The 21,919-nt window shown below is 39.0% G+C and overlaps 2 protein-coding genes and 1 long non-coding RNA gene across 19 annotated transcripts in view; 1 reads left to right on the forward strand and 2 right to left on the reverse strand.

The window, feature by feature from the left end:
- Positions 1–21,919, reverse strand: part of LOC135235342 (agrin-like) — a 334,070-nt gene that overhangs the window by 115,908 nt on the left and 196,243 nt on the right. The window lies entirely within an intron of this gene.
- The window catches only part of LOC135235340 (tumor necrosis factor receptor superfamily member 14-like), a 74,557-nt gene that overhangs the window by 37,921 nt on the left and 14,717 nt on the right, over positions 1–21,919 (forward strand). For 2 of the 17 annotated variants that reach the window (XR_010324344.1, XR_010324345.1), the window contains exons 8-17: positions 7,745–7,835; positions 8,561–8,654; positions 18,335–18,460; positions 18,677–18,832; positions 19,229–19,319; positions 19,494–19,663; positions 19,854–19,934; positions 20,221–20,240; positions 20,424–20,481; positions 21,536–21,751. Coding sequence is in view for 10 of the 17 variants with exons in the window: in XM_064300741.1 (XP_064156811.1) it covers positions 7,745–7,835; positions 8,561–8,654; positions 18,335–18,460; positions 18,677–18,832; positions 19,229–19,319; positions 19,494–19,663; positions 19,854–19,934; positions 20,221–20,240; positions 20,424–20,481; positions 21,536–21,681 (1,033 nt within the window). In the remaining 7 variants the exon portion in view is untranslated. Of the gene's footprint in view, positions 1–7,744; positions 7,836–8,560; positions 8,655–8,810; positions 8,937–9,152; positions 9,309–9,691; positions 9,783–9,954; positions 10,502–10,680; positions 10,786–11,503; positions 11,551–11,810; positions 13,074–18,334; positions 18,461–18,676; positions 18,833–19,228; positions 19,320–19,493; positions 19,664–19,853; positions 20,245–20,423; positions 20,926–21,039; positions 21,060–21,208; positions 21,276–21,535; positions 21,859–21,919 lie in introns of those variants that run through there. The other 15 variants (XM_064300742.1, XM_064300743.1, XM_064300745.1 and 12 more) reach the window with 15 other exon arrangements.
- On the reverse strand, positions 12,367–13,268 carry LOC135235345 (uncharacterized). The gene is made up of 2 exons (XR_010324355.1): positions 12,854–13,268; positions 12,367–12,712 (listed from the first exon to the last, which is right to left on the reverse strand). It is a non-coding gene; the product is annotated as an uncharacterized LOC135235345 (long non-coding RNA).

Below are 21,919 nucleotides of genomic sequence, written 5' to 3' on the forward strand. Positions count from 1 at the left end.
CAAGTACAGTTAACAAGGTATAATAGACTAGCAGTGATTGTGCTTTTATCTGTGTTGCACTTGAAGATCCCTCTTGAATTGGATCTTGTGGATTAATAATAATAATGAATTTACTTTTTCAATCAGGCTCCCGTAAAACAACCCGCGTATATCGTATAACAGAGAGAGTTGCCTGAAGGGTCACACATTGCAGTGGGTCAGAGATTTCTGTGGTAACACCTGTTCCACGCTGTTCACCACCCTGCGCCCTCTCCTCGTGGTGTCGGGCGAATTCAGCGCTGGATTTGTGGAACACGGTCTCCTCCTCATCCACTTCCAAAAATCACCATCTGCAACAGGTAACAGTCTCTCAGCCTCCTGAACTGCTTCAGCGGTTAAGTAAGAGAATGGCACTCTGGACAGAAGAGCCAGCGAAGCTGGTGGAACCCTATTGTGTCTGTTAGGATTATTATTATTATTATTATTATTATTATTATTATTATTATTATTATTATTATTATTATTATTATATTATTTTTTTCTCCGCTGAAAGTGTCTGAGGCTCAGCAACCATAAGTCGTAGACCAACCAAATTTGGTAGGTGGGTTCCTATGGCCCCCCACTACTCAGGCACTACAAATCACCTACATCGGCCAGATGGTGGCGCTATAACAAAGGGTCATGCTTAAAAGCCCATAACTCCCACACCATAAGTCAGATCAACACAAAACCTCATCGACCGATGCATCTGAATGTGCTCTACAACTTTGCACCTATGTCTGCCATATTGTTTGCCTGCCATTTTGCCTTTTTTTTAATTAGCAGCGGCGTGGAAGAGCTGCAGCTCTACATCTAAGTGTTACGACATCTAGTGAAGTCATTTACAGCAAGCGGCTCGGAGACATCCATGGTGACGCAACTGAGCAATCCGCACCGTCGGGTCTAGTTTTTATCTGAGGGGAGCGTGGACTTCACAATGGACAATATTATCTATCTGGGCATTCATAAAAATATTCTTTCACCACGTAAAAATCGTATTCCGTCATAGCAACAAGATAAACCCGACAATAGCCATAAGATATGCCAATACGGCAGTGAAAACGCTGCTCACTGAATAACGAAATAAGACAAAGTTTTAAAAATGATACCATGTCATTCTACAGTTAATATCTGACTAAATATTGAATAAATATACAACCTTACCATTGGTTTTACGCATAGAGATGTCCCCTTTGAGACTGAGTGGTCATATATTGTCTTGGACAATCCGTTTGTGAAATATATGCGCATTTGTGATGCCTGGGTACCTTCCAAAATACCTGTGCGTAATACCACACCTGTTATTTACGGCGTTGTCGCCCTTTTTAGTACAGTCTGGCTTGATTGACAATTAATTTATTCAGTAGGTGAGAGTATAAGCTTTTTAACGAGGTATAACATGTCCAATTTTACTTTTGGAATAGCGTTTTATAGGTAAGCCTAACCAAAGATTTTCTTATCATCGCATTCACTTACGCATTCACTCTGTGGTAGCAGTAAAAGACGCTGCACCTAACGAAACCTTGTCAACAATTTTTCATCATTTCTTGGAAAATACGATTATTATTGAGGACTTCTGGGCATAGCTAAGCCATATGTTTTCTGATAGACCTAGCTGATATCATTTTCTGGAGCAAAACAGAAGCGGATAGGACTGTATCATTGATTTACTGTCTCTGTCTCTATCTACTGAACACAGATAAAATTTCGTCATTGCTATGTAAATATTACTGCTCAAAATATTTCGGTTATATACATTATTTTTGAAATTGAGTGTCTTTAAATAGGTTAGTGGTATTATATAATGTGGATATTTCACACTAATTAAGAATTAGTAGTGTAATAGTTTGTGTGATGCATATGCAACAGTGATGACGAGAGTGTTGGAACATTGCCAAAACGTGGGGGACGGTTGAAAATTGTTTTCATCTCGTCCCATCTGTCATTATGCTGAGAAATAGCTAAACCATTTTTATTGATAGTATTTGAGTTTCTCTGCAAACGAGCGAAAACACCCTGGTATAATAATACAATGACGGTAAATATAGCCTATAGTCCGGTTCGTTCCATTGCTACCATAATATAACAAACTTTGTGTCTACAGCTGCAGTTTCTCGCTGCAATTACTAATGTTGAATTATTAAACAAAAGACGCAATTTATGCTGTAGTCTGCCAATGTCGAAATAAATAATACGGTACAGGTAGCAGGGATCGCGAGTTGATATTTCGTTTTTTGTTTCGTTTTTTTTCAACTAACTCACAACAAACGCATATAGCTGCCTACCACAAAAGCACAGCAGATGGTGCTGCCTGAAATCAAAATAAAACATAGACTCACCATCACAGCTGAGCACGGCGGACTTTGGCTGCAGTAAACTGTGCGATGACCTCTTGATAGTCCTTTTGTCGGGCCAGTTTGCTTTCAGTTGACACTACAGCCAAGGCAGAAAGTCTCTCCTGAGACATAGTTGATCGGAGATAGTTTTTGATCGATCGCTCAGCACTTGCCACTGCCACAGGCACTGTCAGTAGCACCTGCAGAGCGATTGATGTGCTGGGGAAAGCACTTTTCATGTCCTTCTCTAAGACATACTGTAACACTTTGGAAGCAGGCGAGAGAGAAAAGTTAACTCCTCAGACAACTCATTGCTGTTTATGTCCCCCAGAAAACAGGCAAGGTTGTTGCTGGCTTGTTTCAGATTTGTGTTGTTTCCACATTTCAAACAAAAAGCCGAATCGTTCATCAAGCTCCTGAAAAAGGGAAAAACGTTCCTCTGTCTCCATCAAGATAGTGTCCAGTAAACAGTTGAAAAAGTTCACCTCATTTTTGCCATCCATTCAATGGCTCATCTGCAGACAATTCACCTGGAAGCCGTTTGCTGCGCCTTGTCGGTGTCCGAGAATGTGGGCTCTGTGTCCATCTTCTCAGCCAGTGCTTTCCCCTCTTGGATTGCAGTAACGAGACCAGTCTGTCTGTATTCACACAAGGTGTCTTTCACAGCAGACACAAGATCCATTGCATGTGTCATTCAATTTTGGTGTTTGCAAAATCACACTGGGGCAATTGACTGTTTAGTACTGTGTTCCAGTGCCTATCTTGTGTTTATAATTTGCAGACGTAAAGCGGCACCCATCAGTTTGAGGGAATTCAAAATCAGTGTCTTTAAGCTGTTTCGGTTTCAGACACACAATGTCATCTCGTAAAACGTGACATTTCATCAGGCCGCAATGCTGGATCAAAATAATCAATAGCAATTGGGATGGCAGGTATGCCATCTCGCCAAGTTACGCCTTGGCGGGGGCATGCCCCATACCTATATAGCACCGAGAGTTTGGCACTTTTCAGGGTTCCCCACAGAAATAACCACAACAGCCACAGACACTCAGCCCTTAAAAACATTACATTCTGTACATTCTGACCCCATTTCAACAGACAGATTTCATAAACAACTTCACATGTCCACACAATAAAGCCCCAAACTAAGGGGATTTTGCATTTTCTCCTTCTCATTCTTATTTTTCCTGCCGCCTATCCCACTAACAACATGTCTCCCCATTGGACATTTTACCGACACCAGCCAAATCTTCACCTACACGACTCTGAAACATTTCCAGTTTAAACAGCTAGTCTGCCTGTGGCCTAGTGGGCAAGGTTACAGTCTTGGGAACATGGGGTCCTAGGTTCAAGCCCAGCTAGGAACACTTTCTTTAACCTTCTTTTACCCTCACTAATAATTGTCTACTACTTCTCAATTATTGCTTTTGCACCATATCTACCCGCCGTTCACCGAACGTATACACTGCATTATGACGTACCGTCTGCATGTTCAGTTATTAACTGGCTACAATATTGCAAAGCCATATGGATTCAACGGGAGCTCTTCTGTGCTTACTGGCCTGTATTCTTTTTTAAAACCACGGACAGGTTTGCCAATGATATTTCACGCATTGCATAGCTATGTCATGGTGCTGCACTAACAAACCTGCGGTTGAAGGATTGAATCCCGCCTCGCCATCAGGCAGATAATTTCCTCTTTTACACTAATGTTTTCTTACGCTTATATTTGCTTTACCAAAACTCACTCACGGCCATCCATATGCATTTCATGACGTCAAATATATTCCTTTTATTAAAAGGTTACACCAGTTCACCACTGTGCCATTTCTACTAACTATATTTCTTCACTTGGCTACCGTACAAAACCTTCTTATCAGCAAACGCCACGTTTCTACATTCATGTTACCTCGCCCTGTTCTCTAGCTAGCCACATACACACAATTACTACGTATGTATGATCTGCAACTCCCCATTAAAACATTACATTTAAAATCATGACTCACTCATAATTATAACTACTACTACTGAACATGAGAAAAGCACATCACATCAGTGCAATAGATTTCACACGTTACTTAACCCTCCACTTTAACGACTAATGCTTTATACAGACTGTTATATATACCGTTCGATAAGGAAACTAAGCTCGCTCATGGTCACTTCATTTACTTGGCACTATAGTCTGTGATCATGTCAACCTTCACCTACATGCCCATTCTGCTAAAAACATATTGTTTCAACTATGCAATTTCATAATTTCTCCTAATTCTTCTCACACTGTTGTTATTTTCTCATATGCAAAGCCTGCTGGGACATATGCGTCTGCTCCTATTCTCCACTATCAAGTTTTCTGGTTCTAGCTTGGCAAAACAGCGAAGAGGATTCCTACCTGCAGATAAGCCTATCAAAATGCCTTATAAACCTTACAAACACTAAAAGTGCATCTCCACAAAATAACAGACAATGGAGCAGGACAGAAGGGTACGCAAGTTGCGACCTAGGGAGCTCTAATTCTACGGGCTTGCTGATTCTTTTGTCAATCAAGGCTCGTTGGATGGCCGTCAAATCTGAGTACACACACTGGCCATATTTCACCTGCATTTCTGATGCGTTTACACTTACGCCACTGCACCCTTTGTCACAGCCACTGTTTTACATATATAGCAAACTGAAACTGCTAAACAGTACACGCTCATCAGACTGTACAAATTCACACAAGGATAGCCATAATCCACAGCCGTTTCTTACAGGGTCACTTCGCATTTCTCACTGTCATAACAAAACGCATTGCAAAAAGAAATGATATCTCATAAAAAACACGTTTTCAGCGTACAAAAATGGCAAGTTACTCACACATACAAGACATACACCGTCTATAACTCATTCATTCAGACTGCCAAAATCCAGGCCTGCCATTAAAAGTATTGATATCAAAATGATGCCAAGTTACGGTACTACAAACAATATAGGCTTGCAAGAATTGAGGAAATATTGGGTAGCATTGCTTTGGAATACATCTTATTTAATTTCAGTGAGGCAAGATAGCCTATACACCTCTAGCTGTTCATAGCTGGTCTGTGGCTGGTCAAAGCTGGTCTCTATCTTGACAAAACTGTCAAAGCTGGTTAAGCTGGTACAGTAAGTTGGTGGTCAAACTGGTGGACCTGCTGACCATATAGGGATAGCCATCTGTATGCTTTCCCCTGTGATGAGTCCCTTTGCGCCTCTAGTGTATCGGGACCTCTAAACATGGGTGTTCTTTTTGTTTTTTCCCTTAACATACGTTCTGTCTATGATTGCAGATTGGGGAATCCTGCAATGGGTTTCCGGAAGTGTGTGTGTGTATGTGTGTATATATATATAGCTAATGTGTCCCCCTAATTCCAAACTCACTCATACGCCCCTGTGTCTGAAATTGCTCCCACATTCATCCCCAAGTAGCTATCAGTAGTCAATCAGGACACTGGGACATGTCACAGTCAAGGGCTGTATCAAAAGCAAAGGGGTGTATTGAAAGAATGTTTCTATTTGTTGATAATTTGGTCAGTTACAACCATTCTATCCAATGGGAAAACCCTCCAGAGAAGTAGGCGCATCAAAAGCATTTTTTCTGTACATATCAAAATCATATATGTATGTATATTCATCAAACAGATGCTGTTTAGACATACAAACCTTCAGCTACCAATACCTTTAGTGCGTCGAAGGCCCTGAGTGAAGTGGAAAAAACATAGAAATCCCGGTATGGCGTACACGTCTGTTCGAGTCCACTTGAAGTGCACTAATCGAATATGATTTGTTGTAGCTACACCATTTATACACCCTCCATCATACTGTATAATGACAGTAGGAACCAACTGGGCACCTTGTTGCAGGGTCCAAGGCTGTCTTGTAGATAGAGGTGCATCTTACAGATCTTATTGTTTTGGAATCATCAGCCCATGGTTAACCCCTTCTGACTCTCTGTCCACCCCTTTCTATCCTTTCCTAGCATTACAAAATAACCCAGTGTTGTTATCACCAAGTTGAACAGATGGATCATGCTGAGTTGAGTAAATTGAAGCTGTGTCAGTAAAATAATATTGTAATATTTATTTTTTTTACATCAAACATCCGAGTGTCATTAAGCTTGCAACTAAAAAACAGCTTAACTGGTACAAATTAGAGTAATCAGCCAATTGCTGCTCTTATCTCATCAGTGTTGAGGGGGGAAAATCACAAGAAAGATTCATTTTGCATTTAAAAAAAAGAGCATGGGTCCAGATGTTTTCCACCTCTTCTTACAATGGGAGAGTAATACTGCTTCAATGAGTTTTGTATGAATAGAAACCTATAAATAACAGCCACTTTGATGAACAGAAGCAGGGTTAATTTGTATTTATTATTGACTGGACAATCTATCTTTCTAAAATAAACAGTGGTTAATAAAACACGTACCGTATAATTCACTGACGATTAAACGCTATTTTCAAATAATGAACGTAACAAGATATTGGGGCATGTGATGAAAAAAATGCTTCATGAAACATGGGTAAGTTCGGCGATTTCCAGTCTAAGCTACTTTCTGTTTCATTTTCATTGTTGCTTTGAGGGAGTGAACTCCTGTTCTGTATGAAATGGTATATAGTAATTAACCAATGAGCAAGTAACATCATTACTATTGTATCTGTTATAATTTCATCATTTCATAGCTTCATGGGTTGTTCTGGGATCCAAGTAACATGAACAATATACAGACCTCTCACCTGTTACATTGTTTTTGTGTGGTTGGTAGAATTTGTTTTCCCTCAGGAGTTATGGAATTTTAGTGATATGATCAAGAAATGGCAAGCGGTTCCAGAGCAAAAGTTCAGCACATTCAGGTCACTGGGGGTCCATCCAGTCCTCACTGCAACATGTTTTCCCCTGGTTGGAATTACTTTAACTATAATTCTGATTCTGATTAGGCAAATGTGATTTCAGTGCTAGTTTTGTACTTGGCAGGATTGTTTGTTTGTTTGCTGAACAGGTTACCCTACAGGGTTGGAGTCCTGATCTATGTGGTCACTTCTGGCGCAACGATCTTTACTTCACTCGTGTGTTTTTTCTGCACCTCTGCACCTTGAACTGATGCACTTGTTGTACGTCGCTCTGGATAAGAGCGTCTGCTAAATGCCTGTAATGTAATGTAATGTTTTTAAAAATGGAATGTCATTGTATAATTTCTACCCATAAATATACAGTTCAGTTTCTGTTTACTTTTGAATCGACTAAGCTCTAAAAGTATTTACCTTTATAAATAAAAATGTGTATAGATGTTACCTTTTTAACATCTCCTGTAATGCAGTGCAGAGAGAATACAGAAATGAAATTAACGTGAGGATTATGCAACATGTTATTCTTTCTAGGCTGGATCACGGAAACCAGGAACTCCACAAAGGGAAGAAATCTGACCATAATTTTGTGTATTACGACAGATGGACATCTATCAAGCTCACAGTAAAGTATGAAGTTTTAAACTCTGACATTTTACTCTGTACATGTGACCATCTTGGAGTTAAATTAACGCTGTCTATTTTATTGTGCACAGGAATATGCTTTCCTAATATGAAATTAGATATGTGGCATTTTAAAGTCCCCATATGGATGGTAAGAGATTAAAGTTTTGTCTCACTACCTTATTTAGAATAGCTTTGGTACTTCTGTTATAACAAGTACATTCTCACACTTTCCTGTTTCTGACTTCTGGCTTCTGTTGCCCGTTTCAGCTTTTGTTTGAATGTCAAATAACAATATAATACACTCCTCTATCACAATCATAAGGTAACATTTGTCATAGTTAGGGTTAGGGTTGTCATAGTCATATCACAGATATATCTCCCTGCCACCTGGCAATTCATTTTTGTCCCCTGTAGGCAAGGCTGTGGGCCCCTGGGTGCTGAAGCTCTAAAGCTCCCCACCCTCTCTCTCACACACCTCTACCACTGGCATTTCAACTGCCACCACACACATACAGAAACACATACAAAAAGGGATTCAGTTAAACTGTCAAACTGAAAACTTTTCAAGTAGTGTTAATGGCGGGATAACGAGCTACTGGCTTCAGGGCAAAAAAAGTCACAAATCATTAAAATTTCGGTTAAGATATGCTAATAAGGAGACAGTGGAGGAGAATGCACCAGACTTTGCTTCCAGTGTAATTTGTACTAATACATTTGCTTCAGGCATATCTATTGCTCCTGTTCTGTGGCCTCGCCTATTCCTGTGGAAGTGCAGAATATAAAATTAATGGGAAGTGCTGTCCAATGTGTGCACCTGGTAAGTCACCATCTTTTATCAGAATAAAGCTTCTAATGCAGTAGATTTTGGCTTGCAGGGGTTAAAAAATGAAGGCGCTCTTTATTTTGTCATCATTGAAATGTCATTTCAAATGGGTACATTTTGGCTTTGTTTTGTGTCTTTTTTTCTGATTAGGGACACGTGTTTATAAACACTGCACAGAGTACACTAGCACCTCCTGTATACCGTGCATTCAAAAGTCATTCATCGCCGTTTCCAACAATCTGCCCAATTGTTTCTCTTGTACAGTGTGTAAGCCAGGTGAGAAAAGATTCATATTCAACTAATGTGTTCATTCATGACATGGCCATTTGCAACATGCTTGACTGTCTTTTTAATAATAATATATAAAAGATTTCTTACAGTAATTAAAATTCAATATGCTGTTTTGACTTGATGGTGAATGATGAACAGGTCTGTTATCGAAATACTCAAATAATGTGTTAATATGGGTCTTTATTCACCGTTCCTCCACAGACTTGGGTTTAAAAACAGAGAGAGAGTGCACCCCCACCTCTGACACAGTGTGTGGGCCTCTGGATCACCACTACTGCACTAAGACTGATAATAAGGGGTGCAGCTTTGCGCAGAAACACACCATCTGCAGGCCTGGACAGTTCATCATACACAACGGTTGGATTGCATTAATATCTTGAAGGGACATTTGGGTTTTTTACAATGTATTCCAGGGTTAGTGTATGTTTTTGATTGGTGGATGCCCCTACAACGTGGGTCACCCTGAGGAAGTAGATATATGTCTCACAATACTGGCAGATCACCAAAAACTTCTGTAGGCATATAGAGTATCCTTCATCGCCGACATAAGTTATCTGGGCCAATTAGGAACATACACTAAAACTGAAATAGTATCGAACAACTCCACAAAGTGAACTATTCCTTTTTTTTCCATGTCTGTTTCGTAAAATTAACTCACTTAACTACACAATCTGTGTTTCTGAAAACGTTTTTTAAGATTTTTAATGTCTTGACATACCTTCCAATATATATTTTCACAGGAACAACATCGACTAATACCGAATGTGGATACTGTCCTGATAAAACTTTTTCAAATGAATCCTTTTCTGCGTACTGCAAACCACACAGAGAGTAAGTTTCCTACATTTATTCCCAAATAACATCATATTCCAGATGAGTAAATCAGTCTGGGGTAAAGCAAAACCAAACAGGAGTTGTTACTCATTGTTATTTGTGTATTGATAAATATAACCCTAAGGTTTATTTGAGATTTGTACTTATAATATGTTTATTTTTTTGACAGTTGCCAGTCCTTGAGACTTCAGGAAATTACAGCAGGAACAACCACATCGGATAGTGAATGTGGACCAAGAAATATTCCTTTTTACATCGTTATTTTGTGTCTTGTGTCTGTGCTGCTTGCTCCAGCTGTTATTTTAGCAATTATTTTCATTTTAATTAAGTTCCTCCCTCTATCTGGTAAGACTTTGAATTTTATTTTTAATTAACTTGTAAATGGTGATGCAGTTTGAATAGCAGTTTAAGGTTGGCTGTGCCACACACATTTTGTGAATTGAAATCCTTGTATTTATACAAGAGATATGAGTGGATAGCATATTAAATATTTAATAATTAATCAGGGAATTCAAAAAGGAAAAGTAATATACCATGTAGTACTCCATTGGTTAATTGGTGATATTCAATGTTAAAGAATTAAACGAGAAAATAAAAAAGGAAAGGTAATAATTTTATGTTATATTTTCAAGTTATTAAAACAAATTTAATGTAGTTATCAAGTAATTGAATAATGAACCATTATTTTGCTTTCAGGGAGCAGAAGGCAGAACGTGGTACGTGAGAAGCTTTTTATGTCATGTGCCTAACTTTTCAAATATCTTTCTAGAGCAGAATTTCATTTGCTATGAAGTTAATTTAATTAATTCAGATGTCACTCCTGGGGCTATGCAATGACCTCTATGCTTTTATGGTTAATACTGTATTTACTGAGATAAAGTCTCCACTTTGCTAGGCAACAGATGTGACAGAACGTGAAAGAATGAACAGGACAAACCAGCCACAGGATGAAGGTAAAGGAGCACATGACTTTATGGGGAAATAACAAAGACTGATAAAAATATTATTAGATGGGCTGTGTGCAGCTAGTACTGCCCCTGATACATGGAATTGTTCTGCTACGTTATTACCATTTTGATTCTTTACATTTTAATGAGGGGTGGGCCTGGTTAATGTATTCTTTTACCAATTGAACACAATTATAAAGATGAATTCTAAAAGGAAAAAACACGTTGATCCGTGAATGTGGACCAAGATATCCTCATAGTTACTGTGCTGCTTGTATTAGAAGTATCAGTTGTCATTTTAAGAACCATTTTCATTTTAATTAAGTTTCCTCGTCTACCTGGTCAGACTTTTTAAAATTTAATTGAATAAACATGTAAAGGGTGATGCTGTTTTAATAGCAGTTTTTATTGTGAACAGAAATCTTCATATTTATACAAGCGCTATGAGTGGTTAGCATATTAAACAATTAAACAAGAAAATCAAAAAGGAAAAGTAATGCAATGTTACATAATAGGTTTTTCAGAAAAATGTAAATGTTGTTATCTAGTAATTAACTAATTAAGCATTATTTTGCTTTCAAGGAGCAGAAGGTAGAACATGGTATGTGAGAAACTTTTTTACATTATGCATTTAATTTTTCTAAAACCTTTAAAGAACAGACTTTTATTTGCTATAATGTTAGTTTAACTCTTTAACTTACTGTTATGAAATGACGTCTATACTTTTATGATTAATACTGTATTTACTGAGATAAGTCTCCACTTCACTAGGAAACGGGAAGTGATGATGAACAGGATAGAACAGCTGTAGAATGATGGTAAGGGTACACATGACTCGATGGGGGAAATCATGAAGACTGATAAAAATACTGTTATATGGGCTCGGTGCAGTTAGTACTGCAGCCGTCACAGCTGTCTACTGTGTGCATGGAGTTGTTCTTACATGTTAAAACCATTTTGATTCTGTTTTCTTAACATATGCACATTTTAATGAGGGATGTCAATGCATTCTTTCACCAATGAAATACCGCAGTGAAGATCCATCCATCCATTATCTAATGCGATCATTTCTGGCCAGGGTTGCAAGGAGGGCTGGAGCTGATCCCAGCATGTGGGCAAGAGGCAGGAATATACCCTAGACCGGCTGCCAATCCAACGCAGGACACTCACAGCATTCACTCACGCAGTCATGCCTAAAGGCAATTTATCACAATCTTCATGTCTTTGAACTATGGGAGGAAACTGTATCAGAAGGAAACCCACAGCGACATGGAGAGAAAATGAGTCCACACAGAAAGGTGATCCTAATGACCTGGACTGTGCATTTTTTACTATGTGCAATAAATGGTTGGAGATCCTGCATAGTCACTGCGTGGAATAGCTTACCAGGCCATGTCGTACAGGAAGAAACGGGGTTTTCAAGAGCAGGCTTGATATGGTGCAGGATGCTATCTAGTTTCTAGATAAACCAAGCACCAGGTGAACTTTAGTAGTAGGAAAATGGTGAGCAATCCTAGCCCTTATCTTTCAGTGGACAAATGCCAACTATGGAGCAAATCCATTAACAGAACTCGTCTCTGGAAGCATGCAGACCAAACAAGGATGAAATCAGTCATTGTTGCTGACAGGAGGGCTGAGCTCCGCTCATACAACGCACTCACGCCATTTGGTCAGCTGTTCCGCGCAACAGGCGCCATCTGAGGAAAAACTCCAAATCAGACCCCAGATCCGAAGCGACTGGGGGAGGCCAAGAATCGACAGCGAATGCACGGAGCCAGAGAACCTGCCAGCATAGGCTCCACAGCACACCTGCAACCAGAGTTCACCTGTGGTGGGTCTCAGCAGAAGCAGTCCAGCTGTTGTGCCTCCTGGCAGGTACAAAGACTTGAGGCAATACTGAAGCTTGCGCTCTACCAACCTGTGCTTGACCCTCTGACCCTATCTGAGCATTAAAAAAGGAGTTTTCATATGAGAGACTAACTAGCAAGGTACTTAACCGAAATTGCTTCAGTATATATCCAGCTGTATAAATGGATACAATGTAAAATGCTATGTAAAAGTTGTGTACGTCGCTCTGGATAAGAGCGTCTGCTAAATGCCTGTAATGTAATGTAATGTAACTATAGGAAAAAAATATACAGCAAATCAAGATGGAAAACTGAGCTGACTGCTGTTTTAACTTAAACTTCTACTTTATGTCACTGGAAGCTTCCTTTATTCTCCTGGAGTTAACTATTATTTTAGGTCATTTGTGTCCTATTTCGATAGTGTAATCCACTCTAAATGGCTTGGTACACAGTGCTGTTTTGTATGCTGTTTCTTGTTTCATGGATAAAAGATGTCTTGTGTTATTTATTGCTTGTGACATTGAGTTTTGTAAGTGTTTATATGGATAGAGGTGTTATTATTTGGTAGACATAATTAATTGAGGGTGGGACTAGATTCAGCTGTAAATTATGCTGATACAGTATGGAACACATTTGTTGGCTAAATGGCTTTAACTCATCAATGGTCCAAGGTATCAAATGAGCCTCAAACCATCATGCTGCTGCCAGATATGCAGTAGATACTACAAGAATTATTTCTCCTGATTCATTTTCCTGTTGAACTCAATGGAAAAAATATTCAGGAGAAACAATGCTTGTAGTATCTACTGCATATCTGGCAGCAGCACGGTGGTTTGAGGCTCATTTGATACCTTGGACCCTTGATGACTTAAAGCCACTTCACCGTTGGTGTGTGAGTGTGTGTGTGACTGGGTGAATGAGAGGCATCAATTGTAAAGCGCTTTAGATAAAAGCGCTATATAAAGGCAGTCAATTTATTCCACACCCATACAGAGCGTTAATTTGTAGTCCTACCCTGCAATGGGTAATAAGACACATGCTGTATAATTCACTGACAGTTAAACGCCATTTTAAAATAATGACGTAACAAGATAGATTGGCCAATAATATTATTAGACAGGTACTAATACCTTGCCTTTTCTCTGTATAAAGACCGGATACTGCAGGTAAGACTGCAGTATCTTGGGGGGGGGGGGGGGGGGGGAGTGACTTGACTTGGATTTGACTTGCCTTAACTAAGGACTCGACTTAACATAACCTGTGACTTGACTTGACTTGCCCAAGAAAAAATGACTTGGGACTTGCTTGAGACTTGGACCAAATGACTTGGGACTTGCTTGAGACTTGGACCAAATGACTTGGGACTTACTTGAGACTTGGACCAAATGACTTGAGTCACATGTCTGCGATCATCCCTGATCTACTTTTAGATAAACTTTTACTGCTCAATGTCCCATCCCCTCTCTGCCACTGGATCCATGACTTCTTAAGCAACAGGAAACAGTGTGTCAAGGTGGGTGACCTCACTTCAGCCCCCCTCCTTCTCAGCACTGGCGCCCCTCAGGGCTGTGTGCTGTCTCCCTTACTCTATTCGCTTTACATCAATGCCTGTACTTCCAACAGTGAATCTGTTAAAGTTCTTAAGTTCGCAGACAACACTACCCTGATCGGTCTCATCTCAGACGGTGATGAGTCCAGATACCGGGCAAAAGCAAGCCAGCTGGTATCATGGTGTGGAGCCGACAACCTCGAGCTGAACACGCAAAAGACTGTGGAGACGGTCACTGATTTCAGAAGGAAGCCCACCCCACTCCCTCCCTTGGAAATACACGGCACCATGGTGAGCAGAGCAGAGTCGTACAAATTCCTAGGTATCACCATCCAACAGGACTTCAAATGGGACAGTGATATCACTACAATAACCAAGAAGGCCCAGCAGCGCATGTACTTCCCGCGACGGCTTAAGAAATTCAAGCTGTCGCAAGCGCTGCTGGTCCAATTCTACACAACCATAATTGAATCAGTCATCACATCCTCCATCTCCATGTGGTTCGGCTCTGCATCACCCCACTCTAAGCGGAAACTACAGCGCATAGTACGGTATGCAGAGAAAATCATTGGCTGCCAGCTCCCCCCGTCACAGATCTGTACATCTCCAGAATGAGGAAGAGAGCAGGGAAAATCATGGCTGACCCCTCACACCTCGGCCACTCTCTCTTCCAGCGCTTCCCCTCTCAGCGGAGACCGAGAGTGAGAGCCCTAAAGACTAGGACTAACCGCCAACTGAACAACTGGGGCGACATAGCTCAGGAGGTAAGACCGATTGTCTGGCAGTCGGAGGGTTGCCGGTTCAAACCCTGCCCTGGGCGTGTCGAAGTGTCCTTGAGGAAGACACCTAACCCCTAATCCCTAACTGCTCTGGTGAATGAGAGGCATCAATTGTAAAGCGCTTTGGATAAAAGCGCTATATAAATGCAGTCCATTTACCATTTACCATTTAACTTCTTTCCCCAAGCCATAATCCTCTTAAACAAAGACCCTTCCTCTATCCCCCCCCCCCCCCCCCCCCCAGCCCACTTGCACACACTCACTTTAACTGTGCTGTTAATTGTGACTCGGCAAATCAAACAAGTTGCGTTACCCTTTGATAAAGGATAAGCCACAACCTTCCAGCCAACAGTGTAAATGGGCCTAGGAGCTGCACTTGTTGTACGTCGCTCTGGATAAGAGCGTCTGCTAAATGCCTGTAATGTAATGTAATGTAATGTAATGGAGCTCCTACATACCTTCAAAATTAACCCTAGGCTAATCTTAATATTAGACTTCATATTAAACCATCCGTTGACTTCGCCTAAGTCACACGCTAAATTAACAGACAACAACCAGTGCTATGTTTAAATCGCATGCCATGTAGTGTATCATAGAATTCAGTGCTCAAATCGCTCAGATACTTCGGGGGTATGCCTTTTATGACACGGTACTGCGGTCACGCCATCCACACGAGAAAGATCGGTCAAGCTATTCGCACCAAAAAATTAGTGCACAGTCTTCATCGCTCGTGGTAACACGATTGTGACGCAGTTCTACCGCAGATGAAGTTACTACTTGCACTTTCAATACTTCAATAAAGAAATCGTTATGTATATTTTAATACTCCGGATTTAAGTATTAAATACTCGAAAATGGCAATTACGTTAAATTCATGCCGTTTTTTAAAATTCCATAAAATAATCACATCAAATAGTTTTGTGAAAACTCGACTAAATTTTTGAAGTCCTGCTTCCTAGGTATGCAGCCAAAGGTGTTTGTGTATTTTTACTGTAAGAATCTGGAATTAGGGGATGGTAAAATCCTCCAATGTGGTCATTAAATTCTAAACACACCTATTAAAAAAATTCAATAAACTGTTTTTCTGTCCAATATATTCTTCAACAACACCTCCCAAGTATTCATGCAATAGAATCCACGCATTTTTACTGAAAGAATTTAGCCAATTTGGGATGGCTAAATCCCCCAAAATGCCTGCAACTTGATAGATGATGCTTATTAAAAATTCAATAAAATAATTCAGTCAAACTGTTTTCTGCATACTCCAATGCATTCTTGAAGATCACCTTCCCAGGTATTCACACCATGGATTCTGTGCATTTTTACTGTAGGGAGCCCACCCGTAGACACGCCCCTCGTCATACGGACAGCTATTAACTTGCTAACTAGCGAAATGGATAGTGAGACAAGTAGCTATTCTTTGGTTAGACTACAGCTCGGAGCAAGCTTTGGACTGTGATTAGGCTTGGCTACTTTCAAATACAAATTCCAATGAAAAATTGGTTCTCGACGTGCTCGTGAGTCAAGTAAGGCTTACATTCTGTCTGATTTCTTATGAGAAAATGTCAGCAATAATTATTTTATAAAATGGTCGCAGTTATTTTTTTAAACACGAGTTAAACGCTTAGAACGATTCAAATATGCTCTGTTCTGTTCGCTAATGACAATTGTTTTATAGTCTGTAGGCCTACGATATCTCGGCAAATGATATTTACTGTAGGACTGAATTTTTAATTATAATTTTGTTATTTATTAGACCATGAAATTGTGTGTATTCATGATTATAAGTATATTAGAAGTGATTAAAAACGGGTAAACAAGAGCAAGCGGGGAATTCCCAGTCAGCTTTCGCTTTCGTGTTCATTTCCGCTGTGTATAAGTAACACATGAACAAAATACACAACTAAAAAGTTACTCTGTTATCACTTTTTAAACCTTCCATAGCTTCATGAGTTGTTCCGAAATCCAAGTAACATGACCAATATATAGACCGCTTACGTTGTATTGTTTCTGCATGGTTTGTAAATTAGAATTTATTTCCCGAACTGAGGAGTTCAGGACTTTTAGCGATATAATAAAAATGTTGTGAACGGGAATACTCTCAGGCCACTGAGGGTCCATTCAGTCATCACTTGGGTCACTCCCATATGTTTGCCCATGGTTGGAACTGTAAGGATACTGAAATTTAACTCAAAAATTAAAAAGCCACGTCATACTATAATTTCTGTTATTGTGCATTTCAGGTATTGTTTACCTTTGAATCCACTGAGCTCTAAAAGATGAAAATCTGTATATAAGTTACCGTTTTAGTTATGTTGCAACCTCTTCTTAAAATTCAATTAAAATGAGGATTATGTAACGTTAATCTTCCTAGGCTGAATCACAGAAACGAGGACCTCCACAAAGGGAAGAAATCTGACCATAATTTTGTGAATTACGACAGATGGACATCTATCAAGCTCACAGTAAAGTATTAAGTGTTAAACTCTGATAGAGTGCATTTTACTCTGTACATGTGACTCTCTTGGAGCTAAATTTTAACACAGTCTATTTTATTGTGCACAGGAATATGCTTTCAGTGGAAATTAGATATTTGGCATTTTAAAGTCCCTTTATGGATGATAAGAGATTAAAGTTTTGCCTCATTACCTTATTTAGTAAAGCTTTGGTGCTTGTTCGGACAAGTACGTTCTCACAGTTTCCTGTTTCTGACTACTGTCTTCTGCTCCCTGTTTCAGTTTTTGTTTGTCAATGTGTATGTCAAAATAACAATGTATGTCAAATAACAATATAATTCACTCCCTTATCACGATCATAAGGTAACATTTGTCATAGTCATGTCACAGATATATCTTCCTGCCACCTGCCAATTCGTTTTTGTCCCCTGTAGCAAGGCTGGATTAAGACCCCCTGTGGGCCTCTCTGACACCTCTACAACTGACATTTCAACTGCCACCACCACACACATACAGAAACACATACATAAAAGGATTCAGTTAAACTGTCAAACTGCAAAACTTTTCAAGTAGTGTTAATGACGGGATAACAAGCTACTGGCTTCAGAACAAAAAAAGTCACAAAAATCATTAAAATTTCGGTTAAGATTGGCTAATAAGGAGACAGTGGAGGAGAATGCACCAGACTTTGCTTCCAGTGTAATTCGTACTATTACATATGCTTCAGGCATATCTATTGCTCCTGTTCTGTGGCCTCGCCTATTCCTGTGGAAGTGCAGAATATGAAATTAATGGAAAGTGCTGTCCAGTGTGCACACCTGGTAAGTCACCATCTTTTATCAGAATAAAGCTTCTAATGCAGAGGATGTTGGCCTGCAGGGGTTTAAACATGCTCTTCATTTTGCTGCCATTGAAATGTGATTTCAACTAATACATTTTAACTTTGTTTTGTGATTGTTTTTCCCCATTAGGGACACGTGTTTATAATCACTGCACAGAATTTGCTAATACCTCATGTGTACCGTGCACTCAAAAAACATTCATCGCTGTGCCCACCGGTCTGTCTCATTGTTTGTCTTGTACAGTGTGTGAGCCAGGTGAGAAAAGATTCATATTCAACTAATGTGTTCATTCATGACATGGCCATTCGCAACATGCTTGACTGTCTTTTTAATAATAATATATAAAAGATTTCTTATAGTAATTAAAATTCAATATGCTGTTTTGACTTGATGGTGAATAATGAACAGGTCTGTTACTGAAATACTCAAATAATGTTTTAATATGGGTCTTTATTCGCCGTTCCTCCACAGACTTGGGTTTAAAAACAGAGAGAGAGTGCACCCCCACCTCTGACACAGTGTGTGAGCCTCTGGATCACCACTACTGCACTAAGACTGATAATAAGGGGTGCAGCTTTGCGCAGAAACACACCATCTGCAGGCCTGGAGAGTTCATCATACACAACGGTTGGATTGAATTAATATCTTGAAGGGACAGTTGAGAGTTTTTTTTTTTATATTTGAGGGTTAGTGTATGTATATGATTGGTGGATGCCCCTACGAGAGCCCTTGTGAAGCTAGTGGGTCACCCTGAGGAAGTAGATACATTTCTCACAATACTGGCAGATCACCAAAAACTTCTGTAGGTATATAAAATATTCTTCATCATAGACATAAGTTTTCTGAGCCAATCGGGAAACAAACGCTAAAATTGAAATAGTATCAAAAAACTCCACAAAGTTAACTATCCCTTTTTTATCCGTGTCTGTTTAGTAAAATTAACAACTGCGCAGTCTACATTTCTGAAAACTTCTTTTGAGATTATTTATGTCTTGACATACCTTCCTATATATATTTGCACAGGAACAACATCGACTAATACCAAATGTGGATACTGTCCTGATAAAACTTTTTCAAATAAATCCTTTTCTGCATACTGCAGACCACACACAGAGTAAGTTTCCTGTATGTATTCCCAAATAACATCATTTTCCAGATAGTAAATCAGTCTGGGGTAATTCAAAACCCAACAAGAGTTGTTACTCTTTGTTATTTGTGTATTGATACTAAATATAACCCTGAGGTTTATTTGATATTTGGACTTTTATTATATTTATTTTTGCGACAGTTGCCAGTCCTTGGGACTTCCAGAAATTACTGTAGGAACAAACTCATCGGACAGTGAATGTGGACCAAGAAATATTCCTGTTTCCATCGTTATTGTGACTGTGCTAGTTGTATTAGTATCAGTTGTCATATTTACAATCATTTTAATTTTAAAGCATCGCTCTTTATGTGGTAAGACTTTTAAATTTTAAAAAATTTTCAATAAATATGGAAAGGGTAGTGCTGTTTAAATATCAGTTTAAAGTCGGCTGAGTTACCTGTATTTTGGAAATAGAAATCCTCATATTTATACAAGGCACAAATAATTTAACAGGAACATCAAAAAGGAAAAGTTAATCATTAACCAGTATTTTTCTGTCAGGGAGGAGAAAACAGTACACGGTACGTGAGAAACAAGCAGAAAGAGAAAGAGAAAATATTATAGAACTGTCACAAGATGCAGGTAAGGGAGCGCATGACTTGATGGGATAAATAACAATTAGAATTTTATTTTTAATAAACACGGGAAAGGGAAATGTAGTTTAAATAGTTTAAAGTTGGCTGTGTTACCTGTTTTCTGTGAACAGAAATCCTCATGTTTATACTAGCGGTATGAGTGGCTAGCATGTTTTATATTAAAGAATCAAACACAAAATTTTAAAAAAGCAAAGTCATGTAATGTTACATTTTTTAATTATTCAGAAATATGTTGTCATCAAGTAATTCATTCACCATTATTTTGCTTTCAGGGAGGAGAAAGCAGAATATGGTAGGTGAGAAATTGTACACATTTTGCGCCTAATTTTTGAAATACCTTTCAAGATCAGAGGTTAATTTTCTATTGGTTTAGTTCTTATAATTAATTCTGCAAGCACTCCTGGGGTTATGAAATGACCTCTACACTATTATGGTTAATACTGTATTTACTGAGATAAAATCTCCACTTTTTTAGGACACAGATCAGGCAGAAAGAGAAAGAATGAACAGGATAGACCAGCTGCAGGTTGAAGGTAAGGGAGCTCATTACTATGAGGGAAATGATAAAAACTGATAAAAATACTGTTAGATGGGATGTGTGCAGCTAGTACTGCCCCTGATACATGGACTTGTTATGATATGTTAAAACCATTTCGATTGTGTACATTGTAATAAGGGGTGGGCCCAGTTAATGTATTCTTTTACCAATTGAACCCAATTATGAAGATGAATTCTATAAGGAAAAAACACGTTGATCCGTGAATGTGCACCAAGATATTCTCTTAGTTACTGTGCTTGTATTAGAAGTATCAGATGTCATTTTAAGAACCATTTTCATTTTAAGCAAGTTTCCTCATTTGCCTCACTTTTTAAAGGTTATTTGAATAAACATGTAAAGGGTGATGCTGTTAAAATAGCAGTTTTTAATGTGAACAGAAATCTTCATATTTATACAAGCGATATGTGTGGTTAGCATATTAATTAAGAAAATCAAAAAAGAAAAGTAATGTAATTGTACATTTTAAGTTATTCAGAAAAATGTATATGTTGTTATCTAGCAATTATGTAATTCACCATTATTTTGCTTTCAGGAAGCAGAAGGCAGAACATGGTATGTGAGAAACATTTCACATTTTATGTGCCTAATTTTTCAAATACCTTTAAAGAACAGGCTTATATTTTAGTTAATTAACTCTGGAGTCTCTCTTGCTGTTATGAAATGACGTCTATACTTTTATGATTAATACTGTATTTACTGAGATGAAGTCTCCACTTCACTAGGAACAGGAAGTGATGATGAACAGGATAGAACAGCTGTAGGATGACGGTAAGGGTACACGTGACTCAATGGGGGAAATCATGAAGACTGATAAAAATACTATTATACGGGCTGGGTGCAGTTAGTACTGCAGCTGTCTACTGTGTGCATGGAGTTGTTCTTACATGTTAAAATCATTTTGATTCTGTTTTCTTAACATAAGCACATTTTAATGAGGGATGAGGGTTCAGTTAATGCATTCTTTCACCAATGAAATACCGCAGTGATGATCCATCCATCCATTATCTAATGCGATTATTTCTGGCCAGGGTTGCAGGGAGGGCTGGAGCTGATCCCAGTATGTGGGCAAGAGGAATATACCCTGGACTGGCTGCCAATCCATCGCAGGACACTCACAGCATTCACTCACGCAGTCATGCCTAAAGGCAATTTATCACAATCTTCATGTCTTTGAACTATGGGAGGAAACCGTTTCACAAGGAAACCCACGGCGACATGGAGAGAAAATGAGTCCACACAGAAAGGTGATCCTAATTGTGAAGGATTGATTTAATACGTCTAGTATATTTTTTCTGTCTCTCAGATACACTATAACATACAATGTGTTATAAAAGAAGTACTTTTTATCCAACCCCGAGTTTGCATGACTTCTGTAGAATGGTCCAAATACACAATATAAATGTGTCTGTTAC

Source organism: Anguilla rostrata, chromosome 11, assembly GCF_018555375.3.
Source record: "Anguilla rostrata isolate EN2019 chromosome 11, ASM1855537v3, whole genome shotgun sequence".
NCBI classification, from domain to species: domain Eukaryota; kingdom Metazoa; phylum Chordata; class Actinopteri; order Anguilliformes; family Anguillidae; genus Anguilla; species Anguilla rostrata.